Source organism: Garra rufa, chromosome 2, assembly GCF_049309525.1.
Source record: "Garra rufa chromosome 2, GarRuf1.0, whole genome shotgun sequence".
NCBI lineage: Eukaryota > Metazoa > Chordata > Actinopteri > Cypriniformes > Cyprinidae > Garra > Garra rufa.
In genome coordinates this window covers 62,602,332-62,615,473 of record NC_133362.1, presented here as the reverse complement: position 1 = coordinate 62,615,473, position 13,142 = coordinate 62,602,332, and the positions used below count along the sequence as shown (strand labels likewise).

General features: G+C 43.2%; 1 protein-coding gene across 1 annotated transcript in view; it reads left to right on the top strand.

Annotated features, from left to right (window-relative positions):
• Positions 1-9,893, top strand: part of LOC141325658 (uncharacterized) — a 16,326-nt gene extending 6,433 nt beyond the window's left edge. Inside the window, exon 2 of the mRNA XM_073834423.1 lies at positions 7,199-9,893. Within this exon, the coding sequence (XP_073690524.1) occupies positions 7,199-7,884 (686 nt within the window). The 3' untranslated portion in view covers positions 7,885-9,893. The remainder of the gene's footprint in view (positions 1-7,198) is intronic.
• The last annotated feature ends 3,249 nt before the right edge of the window (positions 9,894-13,142 follow it).

Below are 13,142 nucleotides of genomic sequence, written 5' to 3'. Positions count from 1 at the left end.
GTTTGGTTGCAAGGCAAGCATGGTGTATTAAAAAAAGCCAGAAACTTACTAAATGTTTTACGGCAGATTATTATTTATTTTGCATCGAGAAAAAGCTGCTTTGATTGAGTCTTGGATTGTATAAAGTACTATATAAATAAAGGTAAAATACAATAATAAAATATAATAATAATAATAAATGAAAAATGTAAAAAAAAAATACACATATCTAGTGCTACCCATATTTTACCTCATTCGTGTGCAGCTTTATGATTAGGGGAGCACAACGTAACACTTCTTGCATTTCTCAGTTAGTGTAAATGTTGTTTGTCTAGTACAAATATGTCGCTTTGTTTCATAATTACAGTGTATACGTATTTTTTTTATTTACCTCAAAAGAAGGGAAGTGAAGTGTGACAACATGCCAAGCTGGTGGGATACAATGTAACACGTGAGGAGCACGTTGTAACATCACCAAATGACAGCTTAAAATGTTATCTGATCGAATGAAAAAAATATACACGACAAACTTAAATATTTGGTCAATAAAATAAAATTATTAACTTTCTCAAATAAAATAATGCCATTAATATATATATATATATATATATATATATATATATATATATATATAAAATAAAAAAATCTGTTTTGAGTTTGACAATGAACACATCGCAACCATGCGTGTTACGACCCTAATCGCAACACACAGCTGTACAGTATAGTTCAAAATAATGTGCGCAAATAGATGAAACATTCAGAAAAACACTCCACACACAGTTCTCATAGCACACAAGACATATAAACGAGCCAAAATGCTTTGTTTGTGGCCCACGCTCCCCTATATGCTTTATGATCCCACCAATAATTATTGGGTTGAAGCTGCTTCTGCTGTTTCATTATCAATTTCATATTTCCTGTAATCAGTTTCATAGATAAAAACTGATTACATCAGCTGCATGCACGCTCTACAAACGCTTCCAGTGTGAATACTCTTGCGAGTCTGCAGCTGCAGTAACGCTGTAGTTACGCTGACGCTCTGCTCACACTTGCGGTGTGAAACCGGCGTAAGGCGGGAATCTCCAGGTTGTAAAACCTTATATATGTAGACGGAGAGGCCCAGCCCGCCGCCGTACAAATATCTTGCAAGGCAATCCCACTCGACCAAGACCACGATGAGGCCACGCCCCTCGTAGAATGTGCTCTGACACCTAGCGGGCACTGCATGCCCTTGGAAGCATATGCCAGCGCAATAGCATCAACTATCCATCTGGATAAGCTCTGTTTCGACGCGGCCAGTCCCTTGGGACGCCCATATAATAGGCTTGCCACGATAGACGGTGTTGACGGTGTTACCGGTTTAAGACGCAACACCGGTGACATCACTTTTCCACCGTGACACCGTCCCCACATTTTTTTTTTAAAGTATGCCTATTCGTTTTTTTATTAAATATTTATTTGAATTAAATGGAAAATATAATTATAAATAATTTACTTAAGACGAGAGCATGCACTATAATTAAAAACTGAACATAGCTACAATGCGTCATATTTCATTTTTTTATTACGTGAGGAGAACGAGAGGAGTCGAATTTACAGAAAGAGAATGGCGGATGATTTAGTGTCAAAACGCAATGCAAAACGCCTGTTTGGCAATAAAGAGCTCTTTTTTTCTGCTTTTAAATAGCTTATAAATGCGTGCGTATTATGCTTTCACTTTCAGTTTTGCCGGTATTGGCAATTCGGCGTCAATTGTTTGAATGGACGACAACGAAACTACAAAAAAAACTTTGAACCCAAAATATTGCCAAACAGGCGCTTTTGCATTGCGTTTTGACACTAAATCGTCCGCCATTCTCTTTCTGTAAATTCGACTCCTCTCGTTCTCCTCACGTGATAAATGAAATATGACGCATTGTAGCATAGTTTTTAATTATAGTGCATGCTCTCGTCTTCGTTCCTAGGAAAGCCCCACCCCCACGGTGATACCGGTATTACCGGTGTTGTCACATGTCAATTAACCGGTGGGGAAATTTCCTCATCGTCACAACCCTACCATATAACGAAACAAAAAGCTGTTCTGTCTGTCTAAAAGCAGACGAGCTAGACATGTAAGCTCGTAATGCCCTGACTGGGCATAGGAGGCTCGCGTCCATTTCCTCATCAGTGACCGGTAGGGCTGACAGAGTGATGATCTGTGCCCTAAACGGTGTGTTGAGTGATTTTGGAACGTAACCATGTTTGGGTTTGAGTATGACTTTAGAGTCATTAGGTTCAAACTCGAACTTAAGAGACAGGTATTTCAAATCAATCGTCTGCAGAGGCTCGAATGGTCCACCTTTCATGGCCTCTAGTACCACAGAAAGGTCCAGATAGTGAGCGTTGTTCAGAGACGTGAACAGGTCTACTTCCGCTCCGCCGAATTTTTTCCACAGTAGTTGTACTGTCTGTGGGTGTAGAGACCATTCGCCTGCTGGAACGTTTTTCCTGGACAGTCTGTCTGGCCCTATGTTTAGAAGCCCCGGCACATGCGCTGCTTTCAGCGAGCGCAGGTTGCGCTGAGCCCATACCAGGAGGCGTTCTGCAAATCTGTATAGGTTTTTGGACCTGAGGCCGCCCTGGAGATTTATGTAGGAAACCACTGACATGTTGTCCGAGCGGACTAGTACATGGTTTCCCTTTATTTGGGGACAGAAGCGCGTCAGCGCGTTCTGTACTGCCAGCATTTCAAGGCAGTTGATATGCAGGAGGTTTTCCCGTTCTGACCCCTGGCCAAAAGACGCTCTGCCCTCGAGCAGAGCCCCCCATCCCGAGGTGGACGTGTCCGTAGACACCACTTTTATTCTAGAGGCAGTCCCCAGGCTTACACCTGACTGGAACCAGTCGACTACTTTCCACAGTTTCAGGGCTATGACACATTTCTGATTGACCGTGTGACGAAGCCGACCGGATGCCCATGCTTGACGTGGGACGCGCGGTTTCAACCAGAACTGCAGTGGGCGCATGCAGAGCAGACCCAGCTGGAGAACTGATGATGCTGAGGCCATGAGACCCAGCATTTTCTGAAAGTTTTTGAGCGGGACAGACGGGCCGCAGCAGAACGAGCCCGCTGTGCGCAGAATGTCTGCTGCGCGCTGTGGTGAGAGCCCCGCTATCATTGACAGCGAGTCCAATTCTGTGCCCAGGAAGGAAGTCTTCTGACTGGGAGACAGAGAGCTCTTTGCCCAATTGACTCTGAGACCCAAATTCTTGAGGTGATCGAGCAACATGGTCGTGTGTTCCACAAGCACTAAGCGAGATTGCGCTAGAATCAGCCAATCGTCCAAATAGTTCAGTATGCGCACGCCTTTCAGTCTCAAAAACGAATCTCAAAAACCGCCTGTGACGTGACGCTATCTGTATTTGAAAATACGCGTCTTTCAGATCCACTGACACGAACCAGTCTCCTTGGCGAACTTGCGCGAGGATTTTTCTGGTCGTGAGCATCCTGAACCGACGCTTCACCAGCGCTTTGTTCAGTTGCCTTAGATCTAATATGGGTCTGAGACCACCGTCTTTTTTCGGTACCAGGAAATATCTGCTGTACAGCCCTCCTTCGCTTTGAGCTTGAGAAAGGGCTCTATGACTCCTTTGCTCAATAGTTTCGCCACTCCGGCTCGAAGCAGGTGTGCTGCTTCTGTCTGCATTGTGGCCTCGACGCGCGCAGTATAGCGGCGCGGGTGTCGGTGAAACTGTAGCGAATAGCTTCCTTTTATAATGTCCAGCACCCATTTCGAAACCCCTGGAAGCTTTTCCCATGCGTTTGCATGAATAGCTAGAGGTTGAATACAAAGCGTGCTCCGTTCGTTCAGTAACGGAGTGGTTTCGGTGTGCTGTGGCACAAGAGACTTGCTCGAGACATTCGGGGTGCGGGCGCTGATTGCGGGAACTATTATGTCTGTGTGTGGATGTGGTTGTGTGGCAACAGGCACATTTAACACACTGCAAACAACGTTCACCTGCATATAGGGAACGCCTTTTGGTTTCGTTTTTACAGAAACCTTGGGGCGTGCATAATGTGATGTCTGTGGGCACTGTGAAGTGGGCACGTTTACCACATGTGAAGCGCAATCGACGGCTTTTGAGTACAGGCAAACGGGCGACTGAGCCGGTTTGTTGACTGCATATAACACTGGAACAGTCACATTTTTTGGAACTGAACGAGCAAATGCCTTTGGTGGGGGTCCGGCGACAGCGGGACTCGTGCATCGTCTTTTTCCTAGCTTTGCTAGGACAGCTTCGGAGGCTCAGGCTGTAGCTCAATTTTGGGCCTCGGGCCACGCCCAACGGGACGGCGGCCAGAAGAGCGGGAACGCGGCCTCGTGCCTTGCGCTCGGTGATGTTGCGATGCTGCGGCAGCGGGCTGTGGCTGAGGTCGTGAGCTCTGCGCAGGCGGTTTTCCACGGCCAGCTGCAGAACTGGAACGCTTTGACAGGAAGTGCTTCATCGCCTGAGACGCTTTCTGCACCTCTGCGAATCTCTCTCGAAATCTATGACAGAGGATCCAAACAGGCCAGCGGGTGAAAGTGGAGCGTCGAGGAACGCGGTGCGTTCGGACTCGGCCATTTCGGAAAGCGTCAGCCACAAATGCCTCTCAGATACCGTAAGCGCGGCCATGTTGCATGTGCTGTGCAATGGCTTGTGCTGTGGACTTTGTAGCGTGGAGAGCGAGGTCTTTGGCGCTTCGTAAGTCCGGCACGCAGATCGCTTCAGGCCCTTCCTCATCCAGCCTTCGGAAGAGGTCAGCCTGGAATATCTGCAGCGTGGCCATAGTGTGCAGCGCTGGTGTACGCGCGTCGGAGCAGGTTTGAAGATTGGCGGCAGGCTTTTTAAGGTAGCGTCGACTTAGCACACCGTCCAGCGGAGGGCGGACACAAGTGGGCTGCAATCGCCTCTTCGACCGGCGGCATTGAGAGGTATCCTCTGTTCTCGGCGCCATCCACAGTAGAGAACGCCAAGGAAGAGGATGGGCGCACTCTTGCCGAGTGGGGGGCGCTCCAGGACTTAGCCAGTTCTTCATGTAACTCAGGAAGAAAAGGCGCCGGTTTAGACGCGCTTGAAGCGCGCTCCCCTTTTGGCAGAAAACAGCGATCCCGCCGGTTGTGAGCGGGCTGTTCTGGTGAGGACCACTCGGCCCAAGCTCGCCGTGGCCTGTGTGAGGATCCTCATTAACTCTGCCTCAATCGAAGCTCTTGTACCTGACGGAGCGTGGGTGGGGGGAGCGAGGTCAGCAGAGCTCTCCCAATCTTCACTGCACGACTCCAGGATAGAGCAGGAATCCACCCACTCCTCCATGACAGTCCCTTCGTCAGCAGCGTCGGACAACGGCCATTTAACGTCCGATACGGGAGCTGACGAGATCGGTGAAGCTGGCGCGCGAACCGGCGAGCTTTGTCGGCTGGGGGGGGGGGAAAGCACAGCAGGAAGGCACGGAATGCGGAGTGGCCAGCAGCTTCAGTGGCTCGTCCCGCTGAGATGCTTGCAGTTGACTGCGGCTTCTTCTCCAGCTCCAGCGATGCGTGTGCTTCGCTTGAAGGATGAAAAATCAGATAATGGCTGCCTGCGAGCGGTTTTTATAGGCCTAAACCACGCCCTTTTAGGCGAGAAGCAACGTAAAGGGAATTTGATGTGCATGCTTATTCTTAGGGTGCTTTCACACCTGCCTTATTTAGTTAGGTTGAATCGCAGAGTTCGTTTTCCCTCTTGGTGCGGTTCGTTTGGGCAGGTGTGAATGTAGCAATCGCACTCGAGTACGCACCAAAAGCGGACCAAAAAAGCGTACCGAGACCTCCTTGAAGAGTTCGTTTGTGGTGAGAACATGAACCAAACTAGAACAGACCCAACCGCACAAAGCACTGCGCCTTTTTGGACTAATCCAGCTGCCACAGTCTGCTGTGCTGTTCATTATGGGATGAGTACAAGTATTTGTTGACAGTTAGCGCTTTCGCAACATAGCCCCATGACAGCTCGCGGACAAAGTTGTGAGGAGGTGTGGAGCCTCATAAATTTGGTCTGATGATCATGTAGGTCCCAACTTTCGAAAACTCACAAGAACATCACAATCTTTCCCATTGTTTAAGGGTCGTTCACATGTCGTGCCTAAAAACGTGTGGAAAACGCTAGGCGCGCTGCTTTCTCTTTCTGTCCAAACTGCTCTGTAGCTGTGTGCTCCAGTGTCGTCTGCCGCTGCTAAGCAACCATGACCTGCGCTCTCCATAAATACGCGAAAGTTTCAGCAAAGGATAAATGGATTTTCAGCATTAAAAATCACTTGCAGTAGCTCTGCTATTATATTTATTCAAAAATGTTTATTCCTGTACAGCTATGATAAGCTGTTTCTCCAACTTGCCAGTGCTTTCAATGTAATTAAGGGAAAGGATGAAGCTGATTGGTTGGTTCATGTCACATGACCTGCGGTGTGCTTGCAGCATCCTGAAAAGTTGAAATGTTTTTTATCTCGATGCGGCGCGTTCGCGAATGGAAAAAACGAGCGCGTCACACCGCCTGCGCGCCTCCATTCTGAGCGCGCATACCGCACGTCTACATTTGAAAAAACGAGCATGAGCCCTAACAGTTTAGAAAATACGTTCAATACGCTGATCTATATAATTCTCTATTATAGATCAGCGGTTCAATGACACGATCTGGCCAACGAGTGATGTGGATTTTATCACATGACTGCATTTTGGTTCATTTCAACTGGTTCGGACAAGAGCGATCAGTGTGGTGTGAAAAGGACCCTAAACGGCAGAAAATGCTACAATGTATAATTTTTTTTGCCCTTGGTCCAGACCAAATGAACCGAACCACAGATGTGAGAAGCAGTCCTTAATGTCAATTATAGATCAAATTGATCCACCATGGCAAATATATTTGTACCATTTAATATATTTGAGATGTGTTTTCCTCAGTGTTTATTCTTCATAAGAATATGTAAATGTTAGAAAGTCATACAAAAATTATTTTGCTGTCAGGAGTGGACAAGGTTTACACAAGTAAACAAGCGCTGACACAGTATAATAGTTTTGCAGATTTGCAAATTTTACAAATTTTTTAAAAATAAAACACTGAAATAAGTGCATTGTACATGCACTTGCATTGCACTGTACATGTTTTGATGTTAATTGCTTTGTGCCATTAAACTGGGGTTAACTTTTATCTCTTTGTTTTTCTACCTTAGACCTAACAGCGCTGAAAGAGGAGAGGGGAGTACAGAATGACTCTGAAGAGAAAGACCAGTTTGGGAGTCTTCATGATATCATATCTGGAGAGAGATATTTTTGTTCCTTAGAGTCTGAAAAGACTTCTACACACAAAAGAACTCAAAATACAGGAACTATGAGTATTTTCACTTGCTGTCAGTGTGGAAAGAGTTTCAAACAACAAGGACACCTTAAAAGGCACATGAAGATCCACACTGGAGAGAAGCCTTACACATGCAAGGAGTGTGGAAAGAGTTTCACTCAAAAAGGAGGCCTTGATAGTCACATGAGAGTTCACACTGGAGAGAAACCTTACACATGCAAACAGTGTGGAAAGAGTTTTTCTGAAAAAGGAGGCCTTGACATTCACATGAGAGTTCACACTGGAGAGAAACCTTACACATGCAAACAGTGTCGAAAGAGTTTCACTCAAAAAGGAGGCCTTGACATTCACATGAGAGTTCACACTGGAGAGAAACCTTACACATGCAAACAGTGTGGAAAGAGTTTCTCTCGTAAAGGATGCCTTAATATTCACATGAGGGTTCACACTGGAGAGAAGCCTTACACATGCAACCAGTGTGGAAAGAGTTTCAGTCAACGAAGAAGCCTTGCAAGTCACATAAAAAAGTGCAATAAAGAAAAGCTTTACAGATCCCCTTAGTCTGGAAAGAGTTTCAATGAAAGTGGAAACCTTAAAGTTACCAGAAATAACTTCAAGGGAGGCTTTTTATCTGCCAACAGTGTGGAAAGTGTTTCACTCATAAAAGATACCTAAACATACACATGAGAGTTCACACTGGAGAGAAGCCTTACACATGCAATCAGTGTGGAAACAGTTTCCGTCAAAAAGGAAGCTTTGACAGGCACATAAAGGGAAGGGGCTCCGGTGGAAGAGGGTGTTGCTGTGGCCATTTGGAAAGGAGGGGGCTACGGGCATGAACTGAGGGGTGAGGTAGTTGAAATGGGGTCAAGGTGGGCTGATGTGGGGGTTCCAGGTGATGGATTGTGCAAAATAGATTAAGTGATTATGGTTTGGTGGGCTTCCTTGATGTGGGAATGGTCTGATTGGATGTAACTCTTAAAGCCTTGCGAAAACCAGCAACTGAGTGTTTGGATTTGATGTTGGGAGTGACCTTTTCGGGCTGCTTATGCTTAGGGAATAGTTGCTGCGCCTATTCGAAATGAATGGCTAGAGAAATTATCGGCTGGGGTTCCGGATAGGAGCAGGACACACTTAAAATGCTTTTGAAACCAGAATCGGGAAGCTGGGCGTCTGTAAAAAGGGAATCAGAAGGGTTTTTATATTGGGATTTCCTGAGCTGAAGAAAGGCTAATGTTGAAGATTTGTATTGGTCAAAATGTGAACTAATTAAGCTACTATTATAATAATGTATCTGTCTGGGTGTGTAAGGGCCTGCAGAAGAATGGAATGTACAGACATTGCAGAAGTCACATATGGTGGACCTCATATGATGAAGCTATATGATTTGTTTTAACATTAGACAAAATCTATGTTGAGGCTAGGCCGTGTCCCACTAGAGAGGCCAGGGTAAGGAAGAACTTGTTATGTTAGGGGCCTCTAGCTAGTCCATGGTGGGGAAGAACATCTGTTTATAATAATAATGGTAAATCCAAGGACCCCCCAATAATTCAATTTGACATGTGTGCGTGAGAAGGCAGGTATAAGAAACCTGCCTCAACCAAGCTAAGTTAGTTCTCTATGGATGGCTTGGCTAGGTTGTTTCGGCAGCAGAGCCTGGTTCTCTGTGGAGGGCTCGGCTTGATTGATTGTTGATTGTGATTATTCTTTTTGGTATCAAAACCCGAGGCTTAAGAATGTTTCTTCAGTCGAAGAAAAGGGAAACCACAACTACTACTTCTTTTGGCTGCTCCCGTTAGGGGTCGCCACAGCGGATCATCCTTCTCCATCCTACCTTGTCTTCTACATCTGCCTCTTTCACCCCGACTAAAAAAGGGAAACCACAACATTGGGAGGATTTGAAATGGTTGAATGGGCGATTGGAGGCTAAAAATACAGATGAAGTGGCCTTTGATTGGTCTGTTTTGCTTTGCTTTATGAAGTAAGATATGGCTTTGTTGTCTAGCACTGTTAGATCAGAAATGTTTGGGTGGATGTTTGGGTCAAAGTTAGATGTGATAGTGATTTCAGAGCATCTAAGGAAACCGAATAAAGTCAGGATAAACACTGCATCTAGGGTACGGGCAGTGTGGATAGACTGGTAGCCTTTATGGAGAGTGGAGAAGCATTTGGTCAGCATTTTTAGGGTTATAGGTTGGCGGGTGTCTGGGCGAGTGGGATGGGTTTTTTAAATGCCATTGATGAATAGGGATGTCCGGGAATTCGTTATATTGGGTGAAGGTGAGCCATAGTTTTCCTAGTATTTTTTCCCTTCGTGGTTCCAATGTTTTGGTTTCTTCCATTTTCTTCCCTTATTGTTCAGTTTGTTTTGGTTGCCACTTATTCCCATATTTGGACTTCCCGCTCATTATCTTGTTTGTATCACCTGTTCTTGTTTATTCATCAAACTCCTCTGCCAGCCTTTAAAAGTCGTTTGTTCCCTCAGTCTCATGGTTCGGTCTTGAAGTTACATCGTGGTAAAAGACACTAAAAATGCTCTGTCGGTTTTAGTCATACAAATTAGAGATTTACATCATTGGAAACTGTAAAGTGTGTACTTTTATTTGTGCACATTCACAAGAACAGCAGAAAGTTGTGCTTTTTTTTGAGAATAAAGAAAAAAAACAGGGTGATTTCTGTTTTCTCTGTCTCCGCGAACTTCTTTTAGAAATGCGTCACTTAAATCATTCAAACTCGGTGAATACTTAGCACACAAACAGAAAAGTGGTATCTACTGAAAGCTTGAGATTTATGCTTTTAGACGAAGTAAGTTTTATCAAAAACAAATAATCTGTGATAAATTAATCTATATGAAACCAAGGAGATGTCTAGTCTATCCAGTTCAACTAATTATCTCTAATGTGACCTTGCCCACTAGTGAAATCCCTTTAGATATGCAAATTAGCCATGTGCTACAAGCGCGGCAAGGACCGGAGTATCTGTACGTGAGAAAACTCCCACATCACCGCAACAAAGCAACATGACTTCAAGTTCATCTTGGTTACAGTTTGTTTCTGAATGAAGATATGCTGTGAGGAATTAGACTTATATTTACCACGATCATAAGAAGGACGCCATGCAACGCAAACCCAGCAGGGGGAGACATTTACATGAGTAAAACTCATCAAATGTCGGCTCTGAGTTGGCTCACAACAGAAGGCCGATGCCGTGCTTTTCTGTTTGAATTTGTACGGTTATTCGTCTCTTAGCAACCCACCAGAGAGATGGCTACACCTCCGGCGACATCCGTGGCTTTCAGGTAAGTTTTCACTTGAGTTAAATTGGAAAAATATATTCTTTTGTTAATTCTGTGACACTTTATAACTAATAAGGCGCTTGGTGCACTGTAGTACAGGTAAAAAGACTTTGCCTTGAGCCCAACTTGAGACTTGGGCTCATTTCCAAATAACGTTAACTTGTTTAGCTAACGTTAACGGATTACTGTTTCCAGTAGTTTTTCTGAGGGGACGAGCTAACGTTAGACGCTGAGCAGCAAAAGCTTAGTTCAGAGTTTGTTTTTAGTTTTTATTTCAGTAGTGTTACACTACTTTGTCCTAACTAACGTTTTTCGTCGTGTTTTTCACTCTGTTACAGGCTGCCAGAAAGTCTCCGTCTCTACGGTGAGCCATGCTAATGTTATTGTTGCGGTTCATTTTTAAACTCAAAATCTGTTTTAAATTCACGATTGGATAATGATTTAATGAAACTAGATTAATAATGTAATGATTCAATTCTAGATGTTTACTTTTGTAAATACTGCGTGACTTTTTGCGTATTTTAATATGTTGAATATCTAAGTTTACGCTGGAGAGGTTGCCATGGAAACGGGGCTGCAGCAAGACACCTGACACTAAAACTCCGTCTCTCGCTGCTGTTGTCGTCGCTGCTTTTAGGTAAGTTTAGTGCTTAAAATCACACAAGTATTACATATAACTGTTCCTTACTTGTAATTGACTCGTTTTTGTTGAATATTTACTTTGTAGAAATGGTTTAATGTCTTCGAAAAAGTTCGTTAGCATCTCACAGATGAGGTATGCTAGCTCCTGAGATTGAGCTCTTGTTTATGAAACTTTTTTTCTTTTTTTGCTGACAGATTGTCTGTGGGTTATTGGAAGTAGGCTCATTTATTGAACCTAAATGGCTGAAAACAAGTGAAAATGCTTTTTGATCTTGTAAGGTAAACACATACTGACAAAATATGTTCTTTCAGGAGGACAGAAATAAAGCCTCCACAACAGAAGGGAAGCTCCAAGGTTTCAAAATGTCTGAATAGAGCTGCTGACAGAAGCAGGAAATACAGGTGAACCGAAGAAGCTCTTTTGCTAAATTAAATATTTATTTATTATAGTAATATAGTAAGCTTTTCACAGCCAAATGTAACTACTTAACACTAAAAACATATTCTGTTATATAATTGTAGTATATTATGTATTCTTTTTTCTGCATTGTACCTGTAATTTAACTTGTTTAACCTTCTAATAAACCAGCAACTGCATGCTAAATATTGTGGTCTCTGTGACAAATTGCATGTTTTGCTCCTAGATTCTTCCATGATGATGGCCTGTGGCACATCAGCAGACTCAGAGTGAACCTTCTTCTCCAAAGTGCTGGAAACCAATGATTTAGTAAAAGTTTCGTAAGTTTTGGTATGGTAAAGTCTCTTCTGCCCACCACAGCTTTGTGTATTGTGATAAATAATAGAGTTAAGCAGTAATATTGTAAAATTAATATAATTTAAAATGATTGTTTTCTATTATAATATAGTTAGAGAACTAATTTATTTCTGTGATGCAAAGCTACATTTTCAGTATCTTTACTCCAGTCTTCAGGGTCACATGATCCTTCAGAAATCTTTAAATTTCTTTTTTTTTTTTTACAGCATTTATTTGAAACAGAAATGTTTCCTTTAACTTTTGATAATTGATAATAAGACATTGATAATTAGACATTAAAAATGTTTTTTTTCAGCAGCAAATCAGCATATTAGAATGATTTCTGAAGGACCATGTCACACTGAAGACCGAAGTAAAGATGCTGAAAATGCAGCTTTGATAAAAAGACATTTAGTTCACAATATATTCACAAAAATCTGTTAAATTGTAATAATATTTTACAATATTATTGTTTTTACTTCATTTTTGATCTAATAAATACAGCCTTGGTGAGCAGAAGCGTCTTATTTCAAAGACAAACTTTTGAAAGGAAGTGCACATTACAGTTATGATTAGGGGTGGGACGATACAGGTAACTCACGATTCAATTCTGTGGCGATATGTGGCCCACGATATCGATAATATCACGATTCACGATATCTACGATATTCAATATATTGGAAGAAATTTCATCAACGATATATCACGATATATGTGACTGAAAAAGAAAAAAATACCCATAATAAGGAAATCTTATGCATTTATTAATGCCAACATTTCCAACACTGTGCAAAGAAATATGCATTTGCATAATAACTCACTGCCTCCTGGTCTTAAATGTAAACACTGTACAGCTAGACAGATAAAAGTGCCTGAACATTAAAAAACAACATGAACATTAACTAACATGTGTAAACCATGATACTGAAACGTCAGTAGTAAGTTACTGTAAAGTGCTTTATGTTAACCTGGACAGTGGTCTCATCAAGGCATATTCTTCTTGAGGAACACTAACGCCTGTTTCACACATACTCCGTCTGCAGTGTGTATGCAGTCCGTGTGCGTTACGTATGCGATGCAGAAGCAGCACGGACTCGTTTTGCTTTCACACAGGACACGTTTGCAGTC